General features: G+C 40.5%; 1 protein-coding gene across 6 annotated transcripts in view; it reads left to right on the plus strand.

Moving 5' to 3' along the window:
* The window catches only part of astn1 (astrotactin 1), a 423,848-nt gene that overhangs the window by 143,934 nt on the left and 266,120 nt on the right, over positions 1 to 13,794 (plus strand). For all 6 annotated transcript variants that reach the window (XM_035171471.2, XM_035171474.2, XM_035171470.2 and 3 more), the window contains 3 exons: positions 1,435 to 1,519; positions 4,796 to 4,870; positions 9,135 to 9,272. In XM_035171471.2, coding sequence (XP_035027362.1) covers positions 1,435 to 1,519; positions 4,796 to 4,870; positions 9,135 to 9,272 — 298 coding nt within the window. The remainder of the gene's footprint in view (positions 1 to 1,434; positions 1,520 to 4,795; positions 4,871 to 9,134; positions 9,273 to 13,794) is intronic.

Consider the following 13,794-nt stretch of genomic DNA (forward strand, 5'->3'; position numbering starts at 1 on the left):
AGTGGATGTACTGAAAGAAATGAACATCTTGTGAGAAATAGAAGTACCTGTCTATCTGATCAGTCATATTCAAGGTAATCTCTTGCACAGCACAACAGCAGTACACGTAATCCCTTGTGGAGATATCTATCAGTATCATAAATATGCGTAGAATTTACACCAGCAGTGTAAATGACTAGAAAAGGCTTAGTACTAACTATGGCTATGCTCGCCAGCATCTAACCATTGATGGTGAAAACACTAAATAGCTCCTATCACACACTAGTTAGCGTATGAATATAAGTGGCTGTGGTTAGCACTTTGTCCAGGGCCTTTCCGTGTTGAGTTTCTGCTGACATAGCAAGATTGTTTTGGCCCAGATTAGGCAAACATCCCATATCCCGACCACATACCACATGGAATGATGGCACTTGGGTGGCCCACTCCCGTTCTCCAGATCTGGGTCACAAGTAAGCCATAGCAACATCGCATGGCAACAAAAGGGGTACTAAATTAGTTTTGTGCTATTTGAGCAATGTAGAGAAGGGTAGCCCAGCTTCTTACCTCAGTATCTTTGCCATAGCTACGCTGGGCGTGTCTGCAACCAGGCTTCATTTTACCCACTTCATCCCCACCTTTGCTCCACATTCTTGCCCAATTTCGAACTAGGAGTTAAGAAGAGTAAGGCAGTGCCAAGGTGCCGATGGCCAAACAGCCCGCAGTGATCGTCACAACCAACCTATGGGTGACATCTATATCTTTATATACAGTCTATGTGCCTGGCTCCCCTCCCCACACAGCTGATGTCACAGCATGAAGTGAATGTGAATCTAGGAAGTTACACAATTGGTTGGTCTACAAATCTCGCTTACGAATTATAGTCGCAATTTTTGTGCCTACCTTTGTTTATTTTTCTCAATATATAGTGTGCATTAAGTATCATGAATGCATTCAGGCCTATGGACCCTGTAGTGGGAGTTGAACTGAACTGTCAGCTGCTGGTATTGTAGCAATTCAAAGACACTGTCATGCATTGTGCTCGTATCAGGCTCATGTGTATACGCATTCATTATTGGAGTTCTTTGCTTTGCATGTTTCCAGAATAAACAAGTTATTTTCATGCTAATTGTGCCTCAGCTAAAAAAAACTCATGTATGCAACACGAGGGCTGTCATTCCCATGACCCATTAAAAGTGCTCCTGCTGGAAAACCTTCTGAGCTTTTGCAGTAAAATTTAGACAAAACCATGGGTTGGGTGGCTGAAGGAAAACTGACTACATCATTAAAACATAAGAGATGATAAAAAAGTGCTTTATCTGCCTGAAGAGGATTGTCTTTTCGATAGCTCTCATGGAGAAAAATAAAAAAAAGAGCAGCAAAGGGAGTTCTCCAGTGTGAGAGAAGGGGCTCAACTGTAATGAACACATGATTGAATCCCTGTTTCTGTGTTTGCAGGAGACTGCCTCTGCCTGGACGGCTACATGAAGGACCCAGTCCACAAGCACCTCTGCATCCGCAGTGAGTGGGGGCCCAACCAGGGGTAAGTTACTCTAATCACCTGATGAGGACAGTTAATGGCTGTTCATTATCAAGCCGAGAAGAAAGGGGGATAAATAATTCACGACAAGGAAATCCTCCTATGTATCAAGGCCATTCATTTCCTTGGACAGATAAATGAAAAAGGGGCTGTGATGTTGTCAAAGCCAATTATCATGTTTAAGTCATGTTTAGGTGCTCATGAGTTAGGAGCACCTAAACCATAGATTCACAAGCAACTAATTATCTGGATACAGAGAACACAGTTACTTACTGTTGTCAGGGCTAATCCAATTTTTACCTGATATATTACAAAACATATCAGGATTGTAAACAGTATTAAATTGAATTAAATTAAATTAAATCAGAAAGAAATCATCGAGCAGTTTCATTAATCCAACCAATAGTATCTTCATTTATTTGTTTTAAAGAAACTCCACCCCCTGTCTTAATTTGGGCTTTTTGTTAGAGATTCGCAGCTTCAGAGTTCTATGATCCCATCACTGTGACATATCCAGGTGTAGTTTCTTGGTGATGTGACACAGCTCCTCTGCAGCCACAGCTTGTTTCCAATGGCTGCAAAGCTACTCCCCATGGGGCATATTGATCTTTATGTAAAAACTGTTGGAGTGCCTCAAAAACAAAAATGCAACACGGCCTAACAAGACAGTTGTGTGAATGTTAGCACAATCAATAGAGTACTTTTCAGCCAATTATTGTCAGACAGGTTATTGGTGTTTTATCATGTTATTTTGTTTTGCCCCTCTCTCTGGGTTTAAAATCACCTCGATAACGATTCTTTATAATGATTCCAAGTGATGACTTAATATATTTTGGCTTTGAAAATAGCTGTTTCAGACTGTGCCACAGGAAGTCATATAAATGTCTAATTGGGTTCACGGTTTCTTGTGAAAAAGTCCTTGACATTTGGCCAACACCACTTCCCCAGTGCCAAACACTGGACTTCCTGTATGTGCAGTTACTCTCCTGGACAGAACACGTCACCTCTGAAAAGACAGTGTTGACCAACAGGACACAGAAATACACATCTATCAGTAAAATGTAAAAGCCTTAGAATATATGTTGTGATTCCCTTGTTTAAAATTAAATTACTAATTCATCATTCAAATGACAATTTAAACAATATACATTCTGAAATGAATCAACTTTTTGAAAAGAAAATATTGCTTATAAGAAACACAGTACAAGTCTTATCTTTCCTGTGACACTCTCAAGGCTCCATATGTGTGTTGTGCTATTTTAAAGCAACACTATGCAGCTTTTACAGAATAACAGCGCCCCCTGCAGCCACACAAGGTGATTCAATCTTGCAGGCTCCGTTTTCTGAAATACAACTGAGCAGTGGATATCACCCGTGATCCCTGGCTTCCTAAACAAGAAGAGCTGCTACTGTCACGGACACACCAACCTTTGTTTAGAATCCTTCATGTTTTAGGTTTCCTCACTGAATATTGACGATAAGCACTGGCTATTAATGACTTCACTTGAAGCTTCAACTATCAGTCAGTTTCACAAGAGATTGTACCCGCTCACTAAAGTTACATCGAGCGAGAACAGGCCCTATGGCTGAGGAGTGGGAATGAAAGGGGAAACATTCTCTCTATTCTAAGTCAGTGAACCATCAAAATTACTTAGCATCTGTTGTTTTAAGGTTAAAAAAAGATAGTGTTGTGCTTTAACATTAGTAATTATCCCCCCCTCAGAAAAAGGTTTGCCAATAGAAAAGGAAATGTGTCATCATTATGGTTTTTCATTTGCAAATAACTATGTGCTAGATCTTTTTAGAGACAGATTTGTGATCATGCTTCATCACCTAAACTTACATATACAGGAAGATGCATTGTTTGCATGTTCAAGTAATTGGATTAAATGAGCCCTTTACATGTATGTGTTTTCTTATAAACAAAAAGTTACTGTTGCATGTCTTTATAACCAAAACATACTGTGCATGTCCTTTCCTATACAACATTTGCAAGTGCGCTTTTCACATACAACATTTTGCATTGTTTATGTAACATTTTCCTTGTTTGCAGTCTTTTGTTGGCACATGCACTGTATTTATATGGCCATGTACACCTCTAAACTCTAAATCTGGGCATTAGGATGACACCTTCCACAGCAACAAGCCCTGGGTCACCTGCACAATGACACTCCAGCATGCACGGCCTTGTGCACAACATGAAAACAAAGCAGGGATCCATTCATAAAAACATCCTCCACAGCATTACTTATGGTCAAAATTCCACAGGGCGCCTTTTAAGAAATGCCAAGCATAAATACATTCCCTGCTTTGATTTTTTTTTGTATGTTTTGTGGACTGGCGCTGGGTTTTCCTACCAAAAGATTATTTCATCACACACTGAGACTGAATTTATTATGAATGGCGAGAAATGCTCAGCCTATAAAACCACTAGTGTCTGGCTTGCAGCAGACAGATCGAGCCGTATTCTCTTTATTTTCACTCTATTCCACGTAATGTTTAAAATGTGGATTTTTTTTTTCAGACATCCCAATTTCCCCCTCAGCCCTGTGCACCTCTGTATCTCATTTCCCTGGTGCTCTCCCTGTGTCTCTGTCACAAGCGCTCCCTGGGGTGACTTAAATGTTTAATGACCGCAGCCTGTGGCATGGAAGCCGCCCCCTCTTCCTTGATGTTCTTTTTGCTTACAGTGGTGTAGGAGTTTGCTCAGAATGACATTGGGCCCTTGTCACTTCTCCTCCTTACACTCTCACTTTGCAGACTGTTTAGTCCCCGAGCTGCCACTCCCCATTAATCTCCATCATTCTCCCTCTCTCACTTCTGCCTCCTGGCATCTGTCTCATCCCCTCGGCGTTCCTCTCTCTCTCTCTCCCGCTCTCCGTGTCTCTCTTTTTTCCATCGTCTGCTCGCTCCGTCACCCTCCGTCTCTTTCTCCCACTCTGTCTCACCCTGTCATCCTCCCTTATCCCCTCCCCCTGGTAAATGGATATGAGCCGAAGTCCTGCTGCATGTCATCTGCCGGAGAACACATTTTTCAATCAGCATGTTTACACAGAGAGCACACATCGTAATGCCGCTTGTGATTTGTGGGGGCTTTGGAAGGCGGGGATGACGCAAAGTTCGACACTGAAATATGGCTTGTGATTTCAGGAGGTTTAGATTAGGGGGATGGATACACTGAAAAATGTAACACTTCTCTTGCTTTGATTTTAAAAACAATTTTATTCTCTCTCCTCTTTTTTGTCTCTTTCTCTGATCTTTTCTTTTTTTCCATGCCAGTCCCTGGCCTTACACTATCTTCCAACGCGGTTTTGATCTTGTGATGGGAGAACAACCCTCTGATCGCATTTTCAGGTGAGGGGGAACTTCACAAAACTTTGTTTTATATGACTGCAATTTCCGAGGTGCTGCAAAACTCTTCACAGACGATTGTGTCATCAGATAAATTGTTATAATCCCAGTACACCAGCTTTGATTATCTCTGTTCCTCATGATTATTAGGATGCTGAGCTCTGGCTGAGCTCCAGCCTCCTGTAGCGGACTTTCACTTAAAGGTGCTTATTATCTCTCTGGTCATATCTGTGCTCCGGTGCTCAGACTCAAGTTTTAATTGAGCTACTGCAGGTGCATGTTTAGTTGGGAGCGGCAGTTCATATTTATCAATTCCTTGTGAAAGTGTGATCACATGAAAAGAAGTCCTTTTGCAGTATTGCAATGTCTCACTCGGTCTGCTTTCAGACATGCACTGAACTCCAGATATTCTCCTGATATTCTCCTGAGGGGGTGTATGTGAGACAGCAAATGTCTGATTGAGAGAGTGAGACTTTCTCTCGAGTCTCTCTTGTTGAATGAGTCCATGTGAGAACACAGCAGGAGATCCTCCGCAGGATTCACCGCCAAGGAGTGGGCATGTTGATTATGTTTCTAATATGTGACCGAAACTGAAAGAAACAAAAATAATACAAATACCTCAGGGTGAAAAAGACACAGACAAAGATGCCAAGAGAGCTTTGCATGATAAAATCGCCTGGGCCGATGTGCTGTAAACAAAAACATGTGGTAACCTGCTGCATTCCTGATATTCCTGTGTTGTTGCGAACACGTCTGAGCGAAGAATCTCCTGCAGCGTTGTTCACGTGTTAAACAAACTCTGGAGAAAGTCTGGACCAAATTCTACAAACAATCCTCCGGAGTTCATGCCTGAAAACGGCTTGGCAGTGGTGTAAGAGTTAATAATAAGATTACATGTGACAACTCTATATTTATCTTTGTCATTTCGTTAAGGAATAAAGTTGTCTCCATAAATAAATTCTTCTTCATTCAGTTTGTGCTGACACTCAGTCCCAAGCCTATTCACTGAAGGAATCTTTGAAGTGACATTAATTAATAGATTAATACTATCAAAAACCAGTGTGTGTAAAAAAAATGGTGACAGTATGAAAGGGATCGCTCTCTGTGATGAACCTACAGAGAGTTATCACCCGAAGCTGAACCTTTCCTCAGCTTCACACAGCTTGTATACGTGAGTTTCAGCTCATTGTTTAGTTGTCCAGCCGACAGCTTCACTCTCACAGCTCTCATAACATCGTTTTCAGCTGCTGTTTTCAGTAAATAAGTTCTAAAAATCCTCTGTACACTACATGCACAGCATCAAACAGCCAACCAATATAGTGCGTAGCAGGTGAACCTAGGGGAGCGCTTAGCAACTGCAGACTGAGATATTTCACTCAGTCAGATCTCTGTTTTGCCAGAATATCTGTAGATCTATTTTGTAAAAGCAAAGCAGTTATATTGTCAGCTCATTGAGTTGTGTTTGCTTATATCGAGCAGACAAGAGGCAGCATTAACCTTCATTTGGAGGTGGTGGTCACCCAAGAAATTAAAATCCACTCTGTATTCCCTGAATTTGGTCTCCACCAACTCAATAGAGAAATGTTTGAATTTTTTCTCCACTGTGGTCACCAGCAATTTGCTAATCTTACCTGCTGATTGGTGCCTGGGTTTGGTAGCATCAATACGGAACCTTTAACAGCCTATAATAGTAATCCAAAAATATTCATGATACATCAATACGGATTATTATTAGCTTGTTTAACTAGCTAGTCTTCGTTTTGCGCCTCACTGGGGGCGTCACAGCTCTCATCTATTATCAACAGGCACGTGACATCATGACAAGCTTGCAAGTTCACACCCCCTATTTAATGTTCCATTACCCAAACTAACACTTTTAAATACTCATTCCATTGTGCCATCTTTTCACTTAACTTCCCCATCTACCTTTAACTGTAATTAAAATTTAAAATACCTTCCATTGGTGTTTGTATTGCATCCATATGCCTTGGGTTGTATCTTTTCTTTCCCAGCTGCACAATTAATTGTCCTATGGCGACAAGTAAAGTAGTTGATTGATTGTAGAAAGTGCTTTGACACATAGTCCTCCCTGCCAGCATGTTTTCTGGTTTCCTGCAAGAGGCCTTTTCCTTCTCATTCTGTCCAGCTGTGCAGTTTAAAATTGCTTTCTCCTCAGACTGCTCCCACCCAGCCATCCATCCTAATTTAAACGTTTCGGTCTCTGGCTTTGAACTTCACCAAACAACCCCGTAGGCTCCACACGTTGGGAAAAGAAAAAAAAGGGCCTTGAATGTCACCCGGCGCTCTGAGAGCCGTGCAGCCATCATCGTGTTTGCTTAAGCAGATATTACCATTAAACAACGCAGCAAATGAGGCAATTAGAAACACAGTGGTAGAGAGAGTGGGATGAAACAAAGCAAAGTCAAGGATGCATGCAAAATTCTCCTAAGGGTTGGCATTCAAACACAAGGCGTTTGTCATTTGCACAGTATTAACTGCCAGGCGCTCCTGCGAGAACTGCAAACATGTTTTCCACTCAACAACTGTTCCCTCGTGGGATCTCCTAGTGTTTTCCACCTCCAGTGTTGCACCGAATAAGTCATATAGCAGCTCTGTCCCAGTTGTCCGTTAAGCAGTGCTCGTTAAGTGGGTGCTAATTTGTCCCATGGCCTCCCCATATACGTCACACTGCATCACAGGGAATTTCTGTCCTCCTGTTGTGCACGCTCCCATAAGAAATGGTGAGTGTCTGATGAGAGGGATGGAAGCAGCTTCCCGGAAAAAACGAAAAATATGCGGAAATATTAACATTTAGATAGATTCTAATAACTTACGAGAAAGCCAACTTTTTACAGTAAGTGGGAGACCAGCAGCACTTTGATCCAGCGCAACTCGACTTTGAAACAAAGGGAGTAATTGGGTGGATGTAATTAAGTGTTCTGCTTACACAGTGGTTTAATCATTCTGTTCTTAAAGTGACTGGTAATGCGTGCAGCCTCCATGACTCACTGCCCTTTCCTTATGCTAAGTTAGCATTTTTCTTCCATGCAAATTGAACAATTGTGAATGGGTAAATGTGTTTAGTCTGCATAAAAATGGATGTTAACCATTTAATCAACAAGTTCCTTTCCTCTGTGCTACAAGTATGCATGCATAATGAATCGGCGCTAATAATGCATTTGATGTAAATCAGTGTGGACTGTTTAACTTAAAACTGTAAGTATTACGTTTCATGTGCAGACTGTTTAAAGATTGATGATATTCATTGACTCACAAATAAAGAATTGCTTTAAAGCCCTCGTCCCAGACATTGTTTACAGATTTATAGGCCTGTTTTGCCTCAGGGGAAACTCTTATTGGCTCTTTTTTTGTCAGGGTATCTCATTTGGTATGCATTGTGTCCATTAGCGCACAGCGTCCTTCTGCTCAAGAAAGAGTTATGCAAAAAGGATAAGTTTGCTGAAAGCTAAAATAAATAACCCCCAACCAGCTTGATGCCATTATTCAGAGTCACTGATGCAGCGGAAACATTCATCTTTGAAAAGTAGCCAGTGTGACGGGACTTGGTGGATGCTTTTTCACGCTAGGAAGACCAGACACTGATGTGGTGTTGACTTCACTTATTTAACACATGAAGTTTGTGTAGAACTTGTCTCGGGGTCCTGTGGCTTTCTTAAGTTTGAGGAAAGAAACCCTGATGATGTCATAAAGTTTATCCTGATATTGGTTTGGAGACTTCACATTTTGAGCAGAAACGCTGCATCATTAACACATGATGCATTCAAAAGAGGAGAGAAAGACCCTGCAGTTCCTTGGCTCTGCTGAGTTATTTAGCGTCTGTCAGCTCCTTGTCTTTGTTATAGATGTCAGTGCCTGTTGGTGCCGCTGTTTTTAGCAAAAATGCTCTTACAATCCCACCTACCAGGCATTTAACATTGGACAAAATTAGTGACAAGCTGGTGAATATCGTGAAGAATTTAGCAGCTAAAGACACAGAGAAGTAGTTGGAGAAGAATATTAGCCTTGTTAGCCGTAGACGGGAATGCTAACATATGCTGGTTGTACATTTTGCATTGTTTGTTAACAAACATGATTCATCCGATTCATTGTAGAACTATTGTATGGTACTTCATTAGTTTTGCATTCCTAATAGCTTGACAACAGAGTTTGGTTTCCACTGTGTGCATTCCACTGACTTGACCATGTTTTTTGAAAAGCATAAACCTGTAAACCGTATTGTCTCATGCACCCTTGTTGTCCTGGGCAGGTTCACATACACCTTAGGAGAGGGAATGTGGCTGCCATTGAGTAAAAGCTTTGTCATCCCCCCTGCCGAGCTTGCCATCAACCCCTCAGCCAAGTGCAAGACGGACATGACGGTCATGGAGGACGCGGTGGACGTACGGTGAGTGATGACTTTTCCAGGGACCCTTTTCATTCAGTGTTCAGGGTCCGGCATAATCGATGGCCAAGTGGCTTGGGACCAGTAAAAGTTTATCTAGGGCAAGTTGATTGACCTGAAATTGGACCCTTTAGGCCAGTAACTTCTTTTTCTTTCTTTTCTTTTGCAAAGGTAAATTTGCTTCAGAACTATGGCAAATCTACTAAATCAGTTGAATAATTTGATATTGTTTAGACTGTTATTAAGCATGTCATCTCATGTAGCAGTCTAACATTAGCCCTTAGATACTTGTGGCTAGCTAGCCTCATGGCGGCTGGGTTTAGCTGAACAGCTGTAATATCTGTTTTAAGTTAAGTAGCCATTACTAACGTGAAAATGTCGTACGTTTAGGTCGACACAAAAGACAGGCTGTTCATAAGTTGCTTATCGCAGGTTCCAATTTCTTTGTGTCCAGCTCAGACTTTTCTGTTTCAGTGACTGTTTAGTGACGATACTGATGCTGGCTAACTTCAACTGTTACTGTTGCTGACTGTTGTTAGATTGATGTGTGGATTGCCACACTAGCATGTTGTTTGCATCAGTATGGATTATTACAACAAACATTTAATTAATATATTAGAAAATAAATCAAATATCAAATGTTGATAATGATGATTATCATAACATTTAAAATGCATTAATTGTCACATCATTGAAAAAATATGTTATATCAATATTGGGAAATATCAGTTGGATATATAAAAGAGACCTGTCAAACTCTATGAAAAAAGTGTTATACAATAAAGTATTTCAAAAGGTAGGATACTACTACTACTACCACTAATACTACTACCCACCCCCAAAACCACCACTACCACTTGCAGAATACAGCTGGTGTTGACTCTCTGAACACGTCTCACTGTTTGTCTTCACACTTAATGAGCATTTGTTTTTTTATTTATTATTGTTGCAGGCAGTCTTAAGTATCCCTGTGAGGTAGATGCAGAGGTCTTGGCAGTCATTATTCAAAGGGTAATAAAACATCTAACACATAATCAATTATGAAGAGGAAGAAAAACCAGAGTTTCAAAAAAAGAATAAGGAGAAGTAATCGCTTTGCGATACAAAGCCATAAAGAGCATTTCGATTGTTAAATGGTTCATAACTCCTTCAAAGACAATCTGCTCTGTGTGCAGCGGCTGTGGTTGTGCATGAGCTGCAGAGATCCATAAATGATCGAACAACAATGCTGCAGTATTAAACTGGACTCAGGTCACGGCAGTAACAGAAAATACACCGAATTTGTTTTGGGGGGTCGTGATGTTTCTCAGTCCAGAAAGTAGACTGTATATAAACATGGACGACATAATGGCTCCAGAAAAGTGAAGCCATGGTGTCTTGATTGCCCCCTAGTGGCTGGCTTAACCCAGCCTCCAAGTTAATGGATGGGACATGGGCAAAATCAAAAAAATCTGATACCGGTCAAATATATTATACGATAGTTCTAATCGTAACGCTGTGTGTCCAAGTGCTTGTTGTCAATTACCTATTTTGATACCATGAAAACAGGGTGAAACATCCTGCTGACACTGATTGAGCAGACTTTGGCTCCATGACGTCTTCGACAAAGATGGCAGCATTTGTATCTGGGATATTATGGCTTCACTTCTGGATGGTTGTAGGAAGATAAGAAGCACTGTCTGTCTTTATATACAATATACAGTGTTTCAGGTTTCACTGCTACATTCTTCATATTTAAGCAACTGATATGCATTTAGTTTATGGTGGATGCACATTTGGCAGAAACTCCATATGATCCGAAAGCTTTTTATTCGTTTTCATAACAATACCATGATGCTCACATTACAGTAGTTAAGTTGATTTAAAAAAACCTTTGAGTTCTTCTAGACTCTGCATATTAGAGCTACCTAAAATATTCTGACAGTTATCTGATTCTGCCATAGACAGCAGAGATAGTAAATTATTAATTTAAATATCATTAGTACATTGATTTCAGATTTGACCTTTGACTAAAGTTTGATTAAGATTTTGCACTGATTAGAAAATCAATCTCAATCAACCCCGTTACTGTGGAAGCTCAAACCAGCAGAGCAGAGGCCAATATTGCTTTAATAAGATTTACTGCACATGTAAGTGTAAGTGCAAAAAGTGTGATTCCTGCCTTCCTGCCATGTTTTGCTAGGTGTGCTATCGTACCAGTATCTGCCCATGTTCTTGTGAAGGACAGACCCCATAGATATTTATTGTTAGACCCTCTTTTGTCATTGGGCAGCAGCATCATGACTCGCCCAGAGAGTTAAGGTGACTGCAGTTGTGTCTGACAGCATTATAAAGTCAGTGTGAACAGCATCACTTTTCAGAGAGGAGGTATGTTAATGTAATTAGTGGTGGGAATTGTCTTGTACCTGGAGCATGCCCTGTCAACACGTTAATGTGCACAACCGTGTCAGATCCTGCCCTGTAGTTACCAATGGTTATTTGCCCTGTGAAAATGATGTCAGGTACAATTAGTCTCGCTCAAATGCATATCCCCATCATTTCCTCTCATTAGCATGTTGGAGCTCAAGTTATGTCGGTCAGTTCATTTAAGTCCTGCAGCAGGGATACCATAAAACAAAACTGACCCTAACTAATGCCTCCAGTAGACTAAGTACATTTTTTTTTATTGTGCAGCTTATTATCAAACGGAGAGTTCAAGGTCTCTGACACAAAGACGCTTTTTTAAAGAAACACAGTGAGCTGAGTTTGCAGGTATGGGTACTGCGGCTCCCTCCCACACTTTAGGTGGGTTGGAGAGTCTAAAACCTAAATGTGTGAGTATGAATGGTTGTTTGTCTCTGTATGTCAGCACTGATACGTTGGTGACCTGTCCATGGTCGGTCGGGATTCGCTCCAGCTTCCCCACAAAGGAAAAATGGTGCAGATAATGAATAGATGAACCTTCACTTCTCACTGAATTCATCGCCCTCATTCCTTATTTTATAATGTATCGTCTTACAATAATGCAAACAAATGACCCAGTGACGGGATGCCTTTTGTTAATTTATCTATATCTAGTTTTGGTACTGTTTCCACAAAGGTGCATAAACATAAACAGATACTGTGAATGTAAATCTTATGGTTCCAATAGGCCTTTTCATGGTGTGACACTGTGAGTCCCCCATCAGACAAAATCACTTTAAGTTTAGGATTTATATTCCCATACTCTGGGGCTTTGAAGAATGTAAACAGGAAGTACAGTGTCACCATGTATTGATTTAGTTAGCTGTGGGCTGTTTTTGACTATATTTGTTTGTTTTGGTAAATAGGCATCTTTACAAGTATACTGAATTAAATTGTAGCTGATATATTCGAAGCACCCATGGGTCCACATGTAACTATACTTTTATCTGAACAAAACTTGAAAATATTTGTTTTTCTCTCAAACAAGTTCTGGACTTGTCTAATGAGCATATTTATATTTATTTATTTAGACTTATGGATTTATTAGTGTGGATAATCTCCAAAGGAATTGTAAGTCACTGAATTATTTAAAAAACATGTATATTATGTATGTTTGTTTACATTTGACCAAATTGTGACTCTTGGGTGTGCTTTTGGATGCAAATCGTGGCAACTGGAGACTAAGGGTTTTAAAGGTCTGCCACTGCCACAGGTGTGAACTGTTAAGTGGAACAAATCTAGTGGCCAGAATGCAACTAACTCCCGGTGCCTTACAATTAGCCTCTATAAAGTTGTATGCCAATCCATCAGATAATTGCTCAGATTTTTCTGTGATAGACCTAGAGACAGAAATTTACATTCCAAGAGCCACACAAATAGCATAGCACAATGTATTCAAGTAGCTTACAGTATGTCACATTGCTTTTTATCGGGTACGTTTTTTGTTGTTTCTGTGGTACATGTGTCAATGAATAGAGCAAATTCCATAAAATACCTTGTCCTCAGCACATAATGTAAGTGATGTTGACTCATCCTGGGAATCATTGCTAAGTAGGTTGAACTCCAGCAAAGGGAGTATAAACATACATAACTGTCTTTGACCATCAGGATGAACATTGTATCACTTAGACATCATCCTCTAAGTCATTGATGCCACATGGCAATGTCCCAGCTTTCTTTAAACATGCTGTCAGTATGATCCTTATAATTAACAAACAGTCTTAAAGCTCAAATTGTTATTTTAGACATATTTCAATCATGTTTAAGGATGCACCTTACCACAGTTAATGAGACGAGAGACCACTCTCCTGAGGGTGACAAATTTGATTTGTTTTCATCTTTATATTCAATAAAATTGCCCGGCTTTCTTATTTTACATCTCTCAACAGGCTTTGACACTCCATGCTCTTGATGGCAATAGCAAACAGGCCCTTCAGTGGACTCTCTCCGACCTCCAAGACCAAATCAAATTCTCCTAGAATAGATTGCTTCCTTTCCCATCTCATGTGGAGTACCACACAGCTCCATATTAGGATCCTTGGGCATCTATTTTTTCTGTGCGGATGACAGCCAGCTGTACCTT

The sequence above is a fragment of the Hippoglossus stenolepis genome, chromosome 11 (genome assembly GCF_022539355.2).
Source record: "Hippoglossus stenolepis isolate QCI-W04-F060 chromosome 11, HSTE1.2, whole genome shotgun sequence".
Lineage (NCBI taxonomy): Eukaryota > Metazoa > Chordata > Actinopteri > Pleuronectiformes > Pleuronectidae > Hippoglossus > Hippoglossus stenolepis.